The sequence below is a fragment of the Misgurnus anguillicaudatus genome, chromosome 5, assembly GCF_027580225.2.
Source record: "Misgurnus anguillicaudatus chromosome 5, ASM2758022v2, whole genome shotgun sequence".
NCBI classification, from domain to species: domain Eukaryota; kingdom Metazoa; phylum Chordata; class Actinopteri; order Cypriniformes; family Cobitidae; genus Misgurnus; species Misgurnus anguillicaudatus.
This window is the reverse complement of record NC_073341.2, coordinates 34893915-34910007: the sequence shown is the minus strand read 5'-3', so window position 1 is coordinate 34910007 and position 16093 is coordinate 34893915. Positions and strand designations below refer to the sequence as shown.

Sequence of the window (16093 nt, the reverse complement as noted above, 5' to 3'; positions counted from 1 at the left end):
CTCCAGGGCTGAAAATGAGTCCCACTCCGGCCCTGGCACTACCTCAAACTTAAGCGGCTTCTCTTCGGAGCTGTCATTTTCTTAAATAAGCCGCGGCAATGTTTCAAATGAGCTTCTAATGAGACAAACGCCTTTATTTTCCACGCGATCACCTTACTCAAACCATTTTGAAACTAAGGAGTCATTTGTCCTCCGATTGCATAAGCAGCATACAAGCTCCTCGGCGACGCGTTTGCGGGAATGATGTTTCGGATGAGCCGGAGGCAGAGCAGCAGAGAGATGCGACAGAGTTGTGAAATTGCATGCGCAGCTCGAAACAGCTGTTATTTCAAACAGCGTAACATATTTTAAACTCTTTGGTTAATGGCTCGATGGTAGGTAAAGAAAATTTTTAGATTTCGCCCTCCCTAATTTAATATTTAATCCTTGTCTGCTATATAAGTTCATTGTTTTTTTTTTAAATGCCGGTATGGCGGTATAGAAACTGATACCTTTGCTATTTTTAGATCCCGCGGTATACCATATTACCGTATTACCGCCCAAGCCTAATGTGTGCACACAGTTATTTTTGAAACCAGAGAGGTTGAAATGTCCATTTATGAAAATAGCCACCCATGTGTAAACGTAGTCTTAGTTTGACATGTTTTTGTGAAGAAAGGCAACCATATTTAGCATACCTGCTCCGGTAAAAGCCTGTTCTTCATTCTACAATAATGACATACTGCAATAATGAAAACTCACTCTGCTCCGTGTTTATCCGGTAAGAACAACAGACGGATTTAACACAAATTTCTAAATACTTGAATTGATAACTTATTGCTGACTGTGCAAAGTTACGAGCTTTATTTAACAAAACTTCACAAAGATGGATCTGTTGCTACTGTTTGCTGTTAAACAGACATCTGCAGTTATTCAGATAATTTCCCACAGAGCATCTCATAAAATAAATGTTCTCCATTATTTTCTCCATTTTTGTCTCGTTTAGCTCTGTATTAACAAAATAAAGTAGACTTTATAACAGCCGGTGGACAAAAACACAGACAAGCCGGCGTTAAAACTCTTTATACTTAAATTAATCTGCGATCTGAATTTCCAAAACAATCAGAAATGTATACAAATGAATTTTCATGTATATTTTACATGAATGTCTGTAAAAGACGAAGTGAAAAAGCATAAAAAAAACTATTCAAATTATTATTGCAGATCGAATATTCAACCATTCGTGCACATCCCTACAAACCAGTGCCTTAACCCTCACAACCAAAGTTACTAATCTCCTTAACTCATCTAAACTACTGTATTTCATCTCATATGGGCGGGGCTTTATCAGTGTGGGGTCACATTAACAAGATAATCAAAACAGCATGTCTAATGAGACCGCTTTGGTTTAATGTAGATTAAAAAAAGAATTGGTTGGATTTTTTTTTGTAGGGTGGTTGTTTTCACACACTGCCAACACACATTTTTGTCCAAACACCTTGTAAAATTGCGTAATTAGCACTAAAATCAAGACTAGAATATAAACGTGTCCTGTTTTTTAACAAACAATGAAGAGTTATTTAAACCAAAGTTGTCCTTCTCATTCTTACGTTGCCTATTTTCTTTGTTTACCCCCGAGACAATTTCCCATTCCTTATTTCCTCCAACATCAAGCACAACAGGATGTGCATCTTTTATCTCCAGCGTGACAGATCACAAGGGTTCAAGAGAGCAGCGTTTAAACACTAGCCAAACACACACTGACACTATCTCCACCATCTCTGTGTCAGAAACGTTCAGGAAACTTCTCATCACTTCGGCATGTCGAATAAAAATGATCTCGTCTTATCTCAGCAGAATAGATAGAAGATAGAGGGATGATACAGCTTTGACAAGTTGTGAAAGCAGGACACTTAGAATATATGGTAGTCTATGTGCCGGGTATGTTTACACACACACACACACACACACACACACACACACACACACACACACACACACACACAAGTACAGAGAATAAAATAAGAAATAAACACATTCATTTGCAAATCAATATTTGATGTCCAACCCTAGTGACCTAAAACAGTCATCTTGTCTGATGTGAAATCTAGTTACAGTATCTCTTATCATGGCTGTGATTTGGATTTTGTTCAGATAAATTGCTTTTAGATCGAATCATTAGCTTTCAAAGCCAAGTGGGTCTGGCGAGTCGCAGTAACCTCACACTCCAGAATGTCGGTTTAAGTCAGGCACTGTCAAGTTTTATATCCGCCTTTAATTGGTTCTAAAAATATGAGAGTCAGCTTGCATCAAGCCAGCAATAGCCGGTCATTAGACTGTATTTATTCAGCGTTCCTCAGTGGCAGGTGCAGCAGGTTGTTATTTAGCCAGGAAATGAGGTGGAACCGTGTCTCTATTAGATTGAATGTGCCGTGGTGGTTGAGTATCATAAGAGATACATCAGGCCTGATTGCATAACGCAATTGTTTTCGCTTCTTTATAAAGCAATATCACAGACAAGGCCTCCACCGCCCCAGGGCAGGCTAGCTCTCACGCTAGCTGTGATGTATGACTTGAGGAAATGCATTCATTTTTACTGAGAGCAATTTCTTTCTCTTTCCCAACACGCTTATCCCAGGACGCTAAGATGGGCTTTGGAATTGCTGTGTCTGGGGGCCGAGACAATCCTAACGTGGAAAACGGAGAAACGTCCATCATTGTGTCAGACGTTCTGCAAGGAGGACCAGCCGATGGACTGCTCTTGTAAGCTTCATTAACCATGCTTATGCAAACGTGTTTAGAGTATAAGTACACCATTATTTTACCTCAGCATAGCCACGTTAATAAGTGGGTCAGTGACAAAAAAGGTTTGGCAAGATAAGAAATTCAAACCTTTTTAAAATACTTGTTTTAAAAGCATGCATCAGGTTTATTTCAATGCACATAGTTTATTTATGTAAATTTTATGCATTAAAAATAACATTTGCAGCATTTTTATGAAAATAAGAATGGATCTGAAAATGTCAAATGGTGTAACCGCCAATTGCGCCAAAGAATGAGAAATATTAATTATTTTATCCACCTTGATGGCATGTATGCATAATTATAAAAAAAAACATTTTAAATTATTCTTTTATTAGTTATTTCTAAATGTAAATTTGAATGCGTTTTTGTAATATTTGTCCAGACATATGCTGAAAACAGCTCTGTTTTCTAAATACACTTTGACAAATGCTGTAAAAATGTATGTAAAAAATCATATTACACTAAACTAGATGATTATATTTTATGCCACATTATATTTAATTTAATGAATATATTTATATTTGAATTAAAAAAAACTAGTTACACCAATTGAGACAGACCAGTTACACCACATTGACATTTTTGCAAATTTATTTAGAAATTTTAACCGTTTTACATTTAATTGAACCATACGGACACAAAATAATTAACGTCACGTCATTGACCCAAGTATTGTGTTTACCCATGTATTCCCAAAAAAAAGGATTTTATAAGCTTTAAAAGCTTACAATTTTTGTCCCTTTGACAAACGACTGTTCTGCAAAAGTAAAAAGGTTACTTTCATAAGCTTTTACACATTGTTTAAGTTGTAAATGAAATGGTGTAAATATAAAGACACAGATTTAAATGTCTAATGTCTATTTTGTTTTGTTGTGGACAGCGAGAATGATCGCGTTATATTGGTCAACTCCATCCCCATGGATAATGTGCCTCATTCTTTTGCTGTGCAACAACTTCGAAAATGTGGGAAAGTGGCCAAAATAGTGAGTATTGTCTAAGTGAACTGTAAAAGACGCCACCTTGTTTATTTGTTGTGAATATCAACATTATTTCGAATTAAAAGCATAATACATTTTTTTCTAGTGTAGAAAATGTTAATAAATATTTATATTCTTATGGCTTTTCAAAAATGATGCTGCTAAAATTAAATTAAAGATTTTTAATTCCTTAAGCTTTTTTAAAAATTTATCTGAACACTGAATTAGGTCATTTTATATGAAAACATTTGGTAACAGGTGGATAAAATAACTATTTTAAGAATAATTTGCTTATATATCCCCACAGACTGTAAAGAGGGCTCGCAAGGTGCCTGTCCTCAAGCGTCCCCCGTCCCCAAGTGTGGACAGCCGTGACTACAACATATCCAGCTACTACCCTGAGGACAACCGCAGCGTTCACAGTGACCCCGACTCCGATTATCTCCGGGGAAATGGCGGCCTTAGCATCCCCCGTGACCGGGATCGTGACCGCAGCCTTGACAAGAGCCGGAAAGACTACTTGGAACCAGATTACCGGAGTTACGACTCCCGGAGAGAGCGGAGCAGAGGCAGGAGCACGGAGAGATCACCCAGCTCGGATGGCGGTTACCGAAGGGACGGCAGCCGGGGTCGGACGCTGGAGCGTGGGTCCAGCCCTGAGCCTTCCTATCAGAGGCAGCACAGCAGAGGCCGTGGGGGAGGAGGTAGCCCTGTCGGAAGTTACGGGAGGGACCAGGGATACGACACGCGGAGGTATGACTCTCGGCCGGATGAGAGGATGCTGAGAAGTCACAGCAGGGACCGGCTACAGGATAACTCACCGTCTCCCAGCAGAGATCGAGTCAGGGGAGGAGACCGTCACAACCTTGAGCCACTAGAGCCGCCTGTTAATGTAATGCTGGTGAAAAACAGGCCCAATGAAGGTGAGAGCTGCTGGATTTAAGCTTCCTTGTGAAAGCAAATGAAAAATCATGTTGATCACGTAGCATGATATACTGAGTAACTTTGCTAAACAAAACCAATGCTTGATACCGATTCATTGTAGAGTACGGTCTTCGATTGGGCAGCCAGATCTTCATTAAGGAGATGACCAGCACGGGATTGGCTGCCAGAGATGGGAATCTTCAGGAAGGTGACATCATTCTTAAGATACCTATCAGACCCCTTACAAAATAACCACAGTATTGTGATTACTTTACACACTCGAGGTGTTAATTTATGGATTTTTTTAAGATAAACGGAACGGTCACTGAGAATCTCTCTCTAAGCGATGCCGGCAAGCTGATTGAAAAATCACGAGGCAAACTGCAACTGGTGGTCCAACGAGACCATAGACAGGTCCTGGTGCGCATTCCTGCTCTGGCGGACAGCGACTCTGAGCCTGACGGTACGTTTTTTTCCTATAATATACTATTTTATTTTAGGTTACTCTCCGGTGCAGCGATGATGCTCCCCTCTGCTGGGTTTTTCTCCAACATCACACTTTAATTAAAAGCAGATAGCACAGATTGGCTGAGATAAATCAGATTTGTAATATCATGTACATGTTCACCAGGCGCAGGGGCTGTAATAAATGATGGGTAATTATGCAAGTAACTATTCATGGACTGGAAATGAGAGTATGGAGGCACAGAATTAATTTGTCACTACTGGTGCCAGAACAGGTTATCACCCAGTGTCATAGTTTCGTATAGATTTAATGAGTAAATACATACAGTTAATGAAAATGAAATGCTTGTACTGCCATACACACTGTTCCTTATTAACCCTTTATAGCAAAGCTTTGATATTTATTTTATTATCCCCATGTTCACTTGGGCTGCGTCCAAAATCTCTAAAATACTGCCTTCAGAAGCAGCATTCGAAGGCGTCAAGGCACGTCCAAATCCAATGTTTGGTTTACGTCCTGTCTCTTGAGATACCTTCATTGTATTGTCCAGCCTGATCTCATGAGAATTCAGACATGTTTTACAAGTTGGCTAATTTGGATGAATTTGTATGAATTAATCATGCAGAAACATTCGATTATTAAAAAAAAACAACGAAACCTAGAGCTGCACGATTAATCGTTAAAAGATTGTGATCTCGATTCGACCCCCTTAAACTAACTTAATCCAGTATTTCTACGATTCAGGTAATTAGGAAAGACACAGTCTCTGCAATTCTCGCGACAACATGCAATCACTAACAGCAGCCGCGATGACGCTGTTTTACTACCAAAAAGAGGATCTTATTCCGGATCTTATCCCGTCCGAACGGGCTTTTATCTCAGGGGGAAACATTGGCTGCGTCCAAATAACCACACTTGCTGTCTTTGCACTTGACCACTTGACTACTTACATGACGTTTTTCTGTATTTGGCCAAGTGTTCTAGTGGGTGTGAAGATTAAGCATGCCGACGAGAGCATCAAAAAACGCCCTGGCTGCCCTGCACTCTGACGCTCAAATGCATTCTCTGGAATCCTCTCAAGCTGAGGTTTCCGTCTTCCGATTGGTTGCCGCCGAACGTTTCCGCCCCCGTTGATTGGTTGCAGCCGAACCCCGTCATAGCTCATTACCATAAAGTTAATGTCAATCCATGTGAGCTTGTGGGCGTAGTTTAGTCAAAAAGCTGTTTTACTGAAGTCATTAAAGCAGGAAGTAGAGAGCTGTAGTCCAAACCGGCCGTTCGCTGTAGGCTTTAAAAGGCGAATTCTGTTAAAGAAAATATATCGCCTATCAGTGAACTTTGAGCTTTATCATTTTACAGGTATTATTTATGCTATTATAGCAACATTACACCCTAACTAGTGTTTTAAAAATCGCATCAGAAAGAACGTGGTCTTTAATACAAAATTAGCCACCTCTTAAAATATGTACGAATTGCTATGAGATAGCGTTGTCTTGTCCCACAATTCTATGTGTGGGGGTTCGCATGGAATGTGATTGGTTGAGCCTGGTCGAGTTCAAAAAAATAAAATGGCGGCTAAGAAAGGTGTTGGAGCACAAATGTAGTGTAAACAAAGTTAAATGTTCACTTTTTATACCTTTTAATTGCATTTCTAGCGAGAAATTAGTATTGTAGTTTTTAAATATGGGATTAGTCACAAAGGCCCCGTCTGTTTAAATTTTAAACATAATTCCATAACGCTGCCTATGAAGGCTGTCTGAATGTGTTTCCTGTACATGCCTTCATGCTGCTGAAGTCATTGCCTTATGAGGCAGCGAGGCGTCAGATTTCGGACGCAGCCTTGGTTTTAAAGGGATAGTTAGGCAATAACTTCTGCCAGTATTTACTTACCGTGAAGTTTCATTTTCTTGTTTAAATGCTAATGTGTCCTGATGCGTCCTGTACGGTCACCTACTTTCACACAATGTAATCAGTGCACCAGCACAAGCGTTTTAAATATGGTATGTACAGCTTTATAAGTATAGCCATATAAAAAGTGTATTTATATTTCATGCCCATGTGGTCTCCACATTGTCAGAAAAATGGTCCCAAGCAGTCACTGGGGCACTACCATTTAAAGGGACACTCCACATTTTTTGAAAATATGCTCATTTTCCAGCTCCCCTAGAGTTAAAAATTTGATTTTTACCGTTTTGGAATCCATTCAGCCGATCTCCGGGGCTGACGGTACCACTTTTAGCATAGCTTAGCATAATCCATAGAATCTGATTAGACCATTAGCATTGTGCTAACAATAACCAAAGAGTTTCAATATTTTTCCTATTTGAAAGTTGACTCTTCTGTAGTTACGTCGTGTACTAAGACCGACAGAAAATTTAAAGTTGATATTTTCTGGGCGGATGTGGCTGGGAACTATACTCTCATTCTGGCGTAATAAGCAGGGACTTTGCTGCTGTAGCATGGCTGCGGGGGGTGCAGTGATGTTGCGCAGCGCCTGAAGGTAGTCCCCTTGGTAACTTTTAATAGCAGGGGACTATTTTCGGGCACTGTGTGGTGTCAGTGCGCCTGCTCCACCCATGGTAGGGCAGCAAAGTTGATTGATGCGCTGAAATGAGAGTGTAGTTCTTAGCCATATCGGCCTGGAGAATCGCAACTTTTGGTTTTCCGTCGGTCTTGGTACACAGTTTGGCTACAGGGGAGTCAAGTTTTGGATAGGAAAAGTGTCGAAACTCTTTGGTTGTTTTTGAGCGCAATGCTGGTGGGCTTGTCGGATTCAATGGATTGTGCTGAGCTGCGCTGAAAGTGCTAGCGCCAGACCCAAATGTGAACTTTTTATAAAGGTAATGCCCCAGTGACATCGGGACCATTTTTGACCATTTCTTTTCTACCAGGTGTCTATTAAACACATGGACCAGATTAGATTAGATGCGGCTGTCTGCATGCTTAAAATAGAAATTCTATTTTTGTGTTCTCTTTTTTTCAGATAATACAGATATGTCTTACTTTTAACTGATGGACCGCAGAGATGCAACATAAAGTCTGGTTGCCTTTAATCTTTAATCATGATTTTGCCTCAAAAACCTGTAAAACCTTCACACTGTGCTCTTATATTTTTATGCTAACCTTCTTTTTAATACCCTTCATAATCAATAAATGAAACTATTCAATGTTACGTTTGTGTGGTGGTGACTTATTTATCCATGTTGCTGTCAGTTTTTGGAAGGATAACACAATCTCTCAGATGCTATTTCATACTCTTCAGCTGTTGTTAGGGCGGGACAGCTGCGTATCGTATCGCTCATTCAGACATAACACCCTTGAGTTATTAAATGCAGGTGGAGATGCAGGGTCCTCGAGCATTTCCATTTTTTTCCATTTGAAAATGACTCACCGTGGGCATCGAGTATGTTGTTCCCCGCTGTTTAGCCAAGTAAAAACAAGGTGTGATTTACATCCTGCCGCAGAAAAGCATCGCTTACGGTTTATTGCCTCTCACGCACTCTACTTTTCATTTTGACTACATGATGCGGTGGTCGGCCCTCGGCTAGCTCCTCATTTTAATTTTGCATTGTATGCAAAAAGCTGTGACTTTATGGTTGATCTAGGAAGCTTAAGAATCGCTGTGATAAATCAATTCGGTTCCCTCTGTGTTTTTCCAGATTTTGTGTGTTTGCATGCAAGTGAATGTAATGGCACCATGCTAATTTGCTTTATTGTTGCATGTGAATTTATATAATTGTGGTCGATGACCATATTAAAATGCTTTTACATTGATTTCTCATCCATATGTACAAGTAAAAATGATGGTATCAGTTGAGTTATGATTGCCTTTATAAACAGTAATAATCTATTAATATTTTATTAATTTGCATTGTTACTGGTGTTATTTAAATAATGAAATGTTCTTGCTCATTTAGTAATAAACTGTATGTGTGTGTGCAATTTGTGTGTGTGTGTGTGTGTTTTGTGGGCTGAATGGATGAGTGTGCTTTGAACTAAACCAGAGGTCGTGGCTTTGCTGTTTTGGGTTGTAGTCAGGGATTGAAACATGCAGCTGTCTCCTCTCTGTGGTTTTGTCTCCTCATAAGACATCGACTGTAATTTTATCCCCACCCGACAGATGGAAACACGCCTTGTTCTTCAGCAGTCTGGAAAACGCCCACTCTCTCCTATTTCTTGTTATTTATCAGTAGCTATGTTTACATGTACCTTAATCATCACTTCTGAAGAAAATGACCAAGGCGAAGTTATAGTTAAAAGTTTTATTGCCATGTAAGCTTTTATATCAGACTTTGTTCAGAATCTGATGTAGAAATTTTAAAATAAATGCCTTGCATGTGATCTTCCACACGTTAAAGGGATAATTTACACAAGGATGAAAATTTTGTCATGGTTTGCCCCTTATCATGTTGTTGCAAACCTGTATAAATTTCTTTGTTCTGGTGGGCACGAATGAGGATATTTTGGGGGAGTGTTTGGGACCGGACCGTTGGCGAGACCCATTGACTTTTATAGTAGTAAAAAGAATACTGTGGAGGTGGATGGGACTCGCGGATGGTTTGGTTGCGAACATTCCTCGGAATGTCTTCCTTCGTGTTCATCAGAACAAAGAAATGTACGGATTTGTAGCAACATGAAGGTGAGTGAATCGTGACACAAGTTTCATTTTTTGTCGAACTGTCCCTTTAACTCATTCCCCGCCAGCCTTTAAAGTTTCCCACCAGCATTTTCCGTGATTTTCACAAATGTTTCACAAAATGGAAATCAGAAAATTTTTCTTCTATAAATATATAAATATACAAATATATCAAATAAGAATACACTGCAAAAAATTACTTTCAGGAGGGATTGTGCTTGGTGTTTTTGTCTTGTTTTCAGTGGAAGTGTCTAGAGGTTCTTGAATTGAGATGCTTTTTCTTGCTGTGCAAAACGACCCAAATAAGTCTAGTTTTTAGACCAGAGGTGTCAAGTTTGGGTGAGTTTTGCATGGAGGAAGCGGGAAAGTCTGCTAATGGGGTAAGCAAAAATCTCTAAAATTGTTCTTAAACACTAAATTCAGGAGAAAATCTGGAGACATTTGCTTGCCCCATTGGCAGATTTTTTTGCTTGTTTATGCACAAAATCACTTAAATTTGACATTTTTGGTCTAAAAACTAGACTTATTTGGGTCGTTTTGCTCATCAAGGGGGAGCATCTTTATTTGGGAATTTTTAGATATTTTTACTGGGAACAGGACAGAGATACTAAGTACAATTTTTCTTACGTCATTTTTTGCAGTGCAGACAGGGTAGGTTTCTTCGAAAATACCAAATTTTGAGCAAAAAGCATTTTTGTAAAGGAATTTTGTTAGTGATTAGATTCAGAATGGTTATTAAAACATACACAGAGTTTTAAATGTTGAAAAAATTGTTTTTCCTTTAGTTTTTTATAAATTGGGTAATCATGGCCATCTAGTGGATAATAGCGGAATTACAGATTACAATAAAAACTTGATAGGAAAGCGTCATTGGCAGGGAAATGTTTTCTCTTAATTGACAAGATACATCGTCAATGGCGGGGAAATAGTTAATGTTTTTAACTTCCTATTAGGTACAAATAAACAGTGCATTGCAGAATATAGGCGGATTAAATTTAAACATGCATGTTAACCTAATCAATAAATCAACCAACATACACACACACACACACACACACACCAATATCTAAACCTTTTAAGATCAAGAATTAAAAATGAAAACCAAGGTCGAGAAATACAGTTCTTCACTTTGTTACCAATATTGTGTATTATACATCTGTGTTAGCATATTAGCTCCACGTGTTAACACCCACAGCAGCTGAACAGCCGAGTTGGTTTGCTCTTTTATGGATGGAGTGTGTATTAGATTTGGAGGACAGTCACGCTTCCACCCATCAACAGCGCTCAGAAGAGCAGAGGAGTTCTGTTAATTCACTGGACGTGCACTTAGATTCACCAGCAGATCACACAGTAACTTTTTCCTTTTTCCACCGGTCGACTTTCTGTCTGGCTTTCTTTTTCAGGGCGACACCTCATTCTCGTTCTGCTTTGTGCTCTGCATCTTGTTGGTTTTACTCATAAACAAATTACTCTTAACTATCCTGGACAAAGTAGAGCTTTAGAAACTCAGATGGTTTGAGAAATTTGTGTCAGTATTTACTTTTTCTCATGTCGGTCGAAATCTGTATGACTCTCCTTTTTTTAAAGGAAAACACCACCGTTTTGCTATATTTTACTATGTTTTTACCTCAACTATGCATACCATATTTACTGGTGTAACCCCTCATGTAACAGTCTTTAAATAGGGAAAACATGGATGTGTTTGGTGGCTTCTAAATTCATCCCTGTTTGGATCCTAAGGAATGAATGGGGCTAGGCTAAATGCTAACACATTCACGACGCGCTGTACAAAAATGAAGTGCACGCATTGAAAAAAGATGGGTATGTATTAATTAATCTAAGCTGAGGTAAGAACATGGTAAGGTGTTGAGGGACTGTGGTGTTTTCCTTTAAAATTTGATGTTTTGAAGAATCCATAAACAGTAAAAGTTGTTAAAAGTATGCAAAAGCTTTGTATGAGAAACTTATAAAATAATTGTTAGTTATTCACTAATAATGGTCTACTCTGGTTAACAACTCACTAAGGTGAATAATGACTTCATTTTAATCTGTTTCTCAGACAGGGCTTTAAAGATTTAAAATATAGCACAGTATATTATAATATCAGCGCTACCAGCTGTAGTCACTATAGGCTGTCATTGTATGAAAACGATTCTTCATAATATCTAATTTAATGCTACACATATAAAAGAAAGTCATGCAGGATTTGAACATTACAAGGGTGAGTAAATAATGACACAATTCAAAACTCTTCCTTTAAAGGCACAATATGTAGGATTTTCAGCAATAGAGGTCGCTATTTCACAAGAACAAGCCTAAGGTGATGCTCCAGCTAAGTATCAGGGTTTCCCCATGATTTACTCACCCTCAAGCCCATCACCCAAATTTGGAGTTGGTTTGGTAAATGTCCTTGCTTTTCCAGGCTTATAGAGGTAGAAAAAAAAGCGGGATCAGGGAGCCACTTTGAATCCCAGATAAGTCCATCCATCCTTTTCAGGGGTGGTCCACACGGCTCCAAGGGGTTAATAAAGGTCTTTTGTGGGTTAGTCCAAGATGGCGTCGTTATCTGTAACTAGTTATTACAGTTTTTAAAGTTTGAAATATAGATATTTTTCTTACAATATCGCATTGATTATCCGCAAAGGACCTTTATTGAACCATTGTAGCCGTTTGGATTGCCTGTGTGAAGGATGGATGCACTATTTTGGGGGTTTAAAGTCAGAAGTTGCTCCCTGATCACTGTTTTCTGCCGTTGTAGGTTTGGAAAGGCAGGGACATTTATTAAAATGACTCCAAATGTGTTCGTCTGAAAGATGATGGACATATACAATATGTATCTCGGATTGCTTGAGGGTGAGTACATCATGGGGTGGTTTTGATATTTGGCTGGACTATCCCTTTAATGACATTATGAAGTGAAACAATGGGAGATGTTTTCACCATCCGGAGACGTATGTAATTTGCTAAACATGTTCATGGATGAGGTAATGAATTAATGGATATTTAGATATTTTATTACAAACATCTTACATATTGTGGCTTTAACTTCAATGAGCTTTTATGTATGCAGGGATCAGCTGCTTTTGCACACAGCTCTGCTCTCCAAGACAGTTTGCTGTAGATGTCACTTCTATTTCTGTCTTTTTCTTTGGCTTCTTCAGGGTGTTCTGTCCTTATGATTAATCTTACCTGTTCGACATAACTTCTGCCTCTGTATAACACTGCTATTGTTTTTTTTACAACAGCTTTATGAAATTTGGTGTCTATATGAATCCTTGCGTTGTGCCATTTCATTACACCCTTGACTCATCTTGTGCTCAAAATTACAGGGTTATAAACAAAAACTGTTATAACGGGGCAGATCTTGGCAAATTAACACCAAGTCGACAGTAACATGGTGGTCCGTGTTTGTGGTTGTGGGTCCGCTTAATTCTGTCTCCACTGGGCCTCGTCTCTTTCCTGTTTAGAGTAAAGGGAAATTGATTGATTCTCATTGTAGATACTTGTTTTTTCCCCAGATATCTCTGAGATGGAGTCGTATCATTCCTACTCACCACAAGATGACCAACGGTCGCGTCAGTCCGACCTTTCCTCACATTCTTCTAATGATGTGGCACGAGAGAACGCCAGGTGAGCTTTATTGCACTGTATAATTTATGTGCATGAATTATGAGCACCTCAGCACATACTGGAAATGCATAACACAGTGTCCACTGCAAAAAATGACTTTCTTACCTAGTATTTTTGTCTTGTTTATAGTGCAAATATCAAAAAATTCTTAAATCAAGATGCATTTTCTTGATGAGCAAAATTACTTTAGAAATTAGACAAAAAATATGAAATTTAAGTGAATTTGTGCTTAAAACAAGCTAAAAAATCTGCCAGTGGGCTAAGCAAAAAATCTTTTTTAAACAAGTAATTCAAGACCAAAAAATGCTTGTTTTATGCACAAATTCACTTAAATATTATATTTTTTGTTTTAAAACTAGACACATTTAGGTCATTTTGCGCTGCAGAAAATTACTTTCTTAGTTTGTATTTTTTTTAAGTGATTTTGTGCATAGAACAAGAAAAAAAATCTGCCAATGGGGTAAGCAAAAAAATCTTGAACATTTTTCTTAATCACTAAATTCAAGAATAATTCAAGGAAAATGTGCTTACCCCATTGAGAGATTTATTTGCTTGTTTTATGCACGAAATCACTTACATTTGATATTTTGATATTTATCATATTGATAAAGCCCCGCCCACTAATTGGACTGTGTTGTATTATCAGGGAGGAACATCAAAGCCGATTGGTCAAGATACCTGTGACATCATCTCCTTACAAAACCCCAGATCCACCTCCAGCTCTGGAGAGAGAAGAGCCACGTGAGGAAGAGCCACCTCGTAAGAAAGCCTCATAGTTTGATGTTTGAATAAAAACCTGCGCTTTTTGTTTGTAGATAAATAGTTTTCAAGTGACACAGTTTACTGTCATATTTTTTTTTTCACTACAATGCCAGATTTTGACAGATTATGAGACAAAATATTTTGAATAAAAAATCATTATCCAAACTTTGGTAAACTGTTAAGGGCCATGTCTGTTAAAATCTCTTTTATTTTCAATATACAGCAGCATTAAAGACAACCCCCAAAATCCTGCTCAGACCCAGCCCGGAGGATGAAGCTGTTTACGGGTGAGTAAAATTCTGTAAAGAACCTCCAGGTTCAATTTTTTTTTATCCACTGAACTAAGATCTTATCCACTAACCAAACCTGAAGACAATCACAACACGCTCGGTGTACACTGGTTCAGAGCATTTGTTCTGTTCATCTGTTCATTCGAGAAGAAGTTATGTTTTTTGATGAAAACATTCCAGGATTTTTCTCATTTTAATGGACTTTAATGGACCCCAACACTTAACAGTTTTAATGCAGTTTAAAATTGCAGTTTCAAAGGACTCTAAACGATCTCAAACGAGGTATAAGGGTCTTATCTAGCAAGATGATAGTCATTTTTGGCAAGAAAAATAAAAAATATGCACTTTTAAACCACAGCTTCTCCCCTTCCTCCGATCCTGTGATGCGCCAGTGCGACCTCACGTAATACGTCAACACGTCAAGAGGTCACGGATGACATATCGAAACTACGCCCCAGTGTTTACAAGTGTGAAGAAAGAGGACCGTCCATACGTTGTTGTATGTGGAATGATACTAATAAATGTCTTTGTGTCAGTTTATTGTTTAAAATGGTCCACAATTGTGCGTTTCATATATGTAACGCGTGACCTTTCCACGTCATTACGCAGTTACGTTACGACGCGCTGGCGCGTCAGATAGCTAGAGAAAGAAGAGAAGTTGTGGTTTAAATGTGCATATTTTTTATTTTTCTTGCCAAAAATGACAATCTTTTCGCTAGTTAAAACCCTTATGCCTCGTTTGGGATCGTGTTGAGTTCTTTGAAACTGCAATTTTAAACTGCATTTAAATTGTTAAGTGTTGGGGTCCATTAAAGTCCAAAAAATCCTGGAATGTTTTCCTCAAAAAACATAATTTCTTCTTGACTCAACAAAGAAAGACATCAACATTTTGGATGACATGGTGATAAGTAAATTATCTGGATTTTTTTAAATTAACTAATCCTTTAACTGTTTCTTTAAACTCTCAAAAACACATGCGCACTTCAGTGTGGTATATGTGATTAAAGTGTTTACATGGCCGTCCGTGTATTGCAATTAAAATCGACATACATCACATGTTTTAATACGATTATACTTGCTGTTATTGTGAGCTTAATAGCATTATTTTGATCAAAGTATTTTGTTTACATGAGATGAAGTGAAATGGCAATATTCCCTAAATCTCATTATAATCGCATTACAAGGGTGCATGTAAATGTAGTCATTGTTTGCATGGTCTATTTTTTACAGTTTATTCTTACTTTATAAAAGCAATCTTCCCATAACAGTTCCACAAAAAGGCATAAATCTATTCCTGCCAGAAGCTTCATAATGCCTTTCTGAAGTGATGTCACAAGGGAAAACCGTCTCTTATTACAGACCAGAGAAATGTTAGCAAATACCTCATGCTCTCTCTCTCTCTCTCTCTCTCTCTCTCTCTCTCTCTCTCTCCCTCTCAGGCCCAACACAGTGATGGTAAGCTTCCAGAAAGGAGAGAGTGTGGGACTGAGGCTGGCTGGAGGAAATGATGTTGGGATATTTATAGCAGGAGTTCAGGAGGGCAGTCCAGCTGAAGAAGAAGGTCTCCGTGTGGGAGATCAGATCATGAAGGTATAAACAGCAGCGATCATGATTTACTTTTGAT

General features: G+C 38.5%; 1 protein-coding gene across 7 annotated transcripts in view; it reads left to right on the top strand.

Moving 5' to 3' along the window:
- Nucleotides 1-16093, top strand: part of tjp2b (tight junction protein 2b (zona occludens 2)) — an 81253-nt gene that overhangs the window by 42843 nt on the left and 22317 nt on the right. For 6 of the 7 annotated variants that reach the window (XM_073868079.1, XM_073868080.1, XM_073868081.1 and 3 more), the window contains exons 3-11: nt 2618-2742; nt 3665-3767; nt 4069-4684; nt 4807-4913; nt 4998-5148; nt 13306-13417; nt 14064-14176; nt 14403-14466; nt 15909-16059. In XM_073868079.1, coding sequence (XP_073724180.1) covers nt 2618-2742; nt 3665-3767; nt 4069-4684; nt 4807-4913; nt 4998-5148; nt 13306-13417; nt 14064-14176; nt 14403-14466; nt 15909-16059 — 1542 coding nt within the window. Of the gene's footprint in view, nt 1-2617; nt 2743-3664; nt 3768-4068; nt 4685-4806; nt 4914-4997; nt 5149-8134; nt 8324-13305; nt 13418-14063; nt 14177-14402; nt 14467-15908; nt 16060-16093 lie in introns of those variants that run through there. The other variant, XM_073868083.1, reaches the window with a different exon arrangement.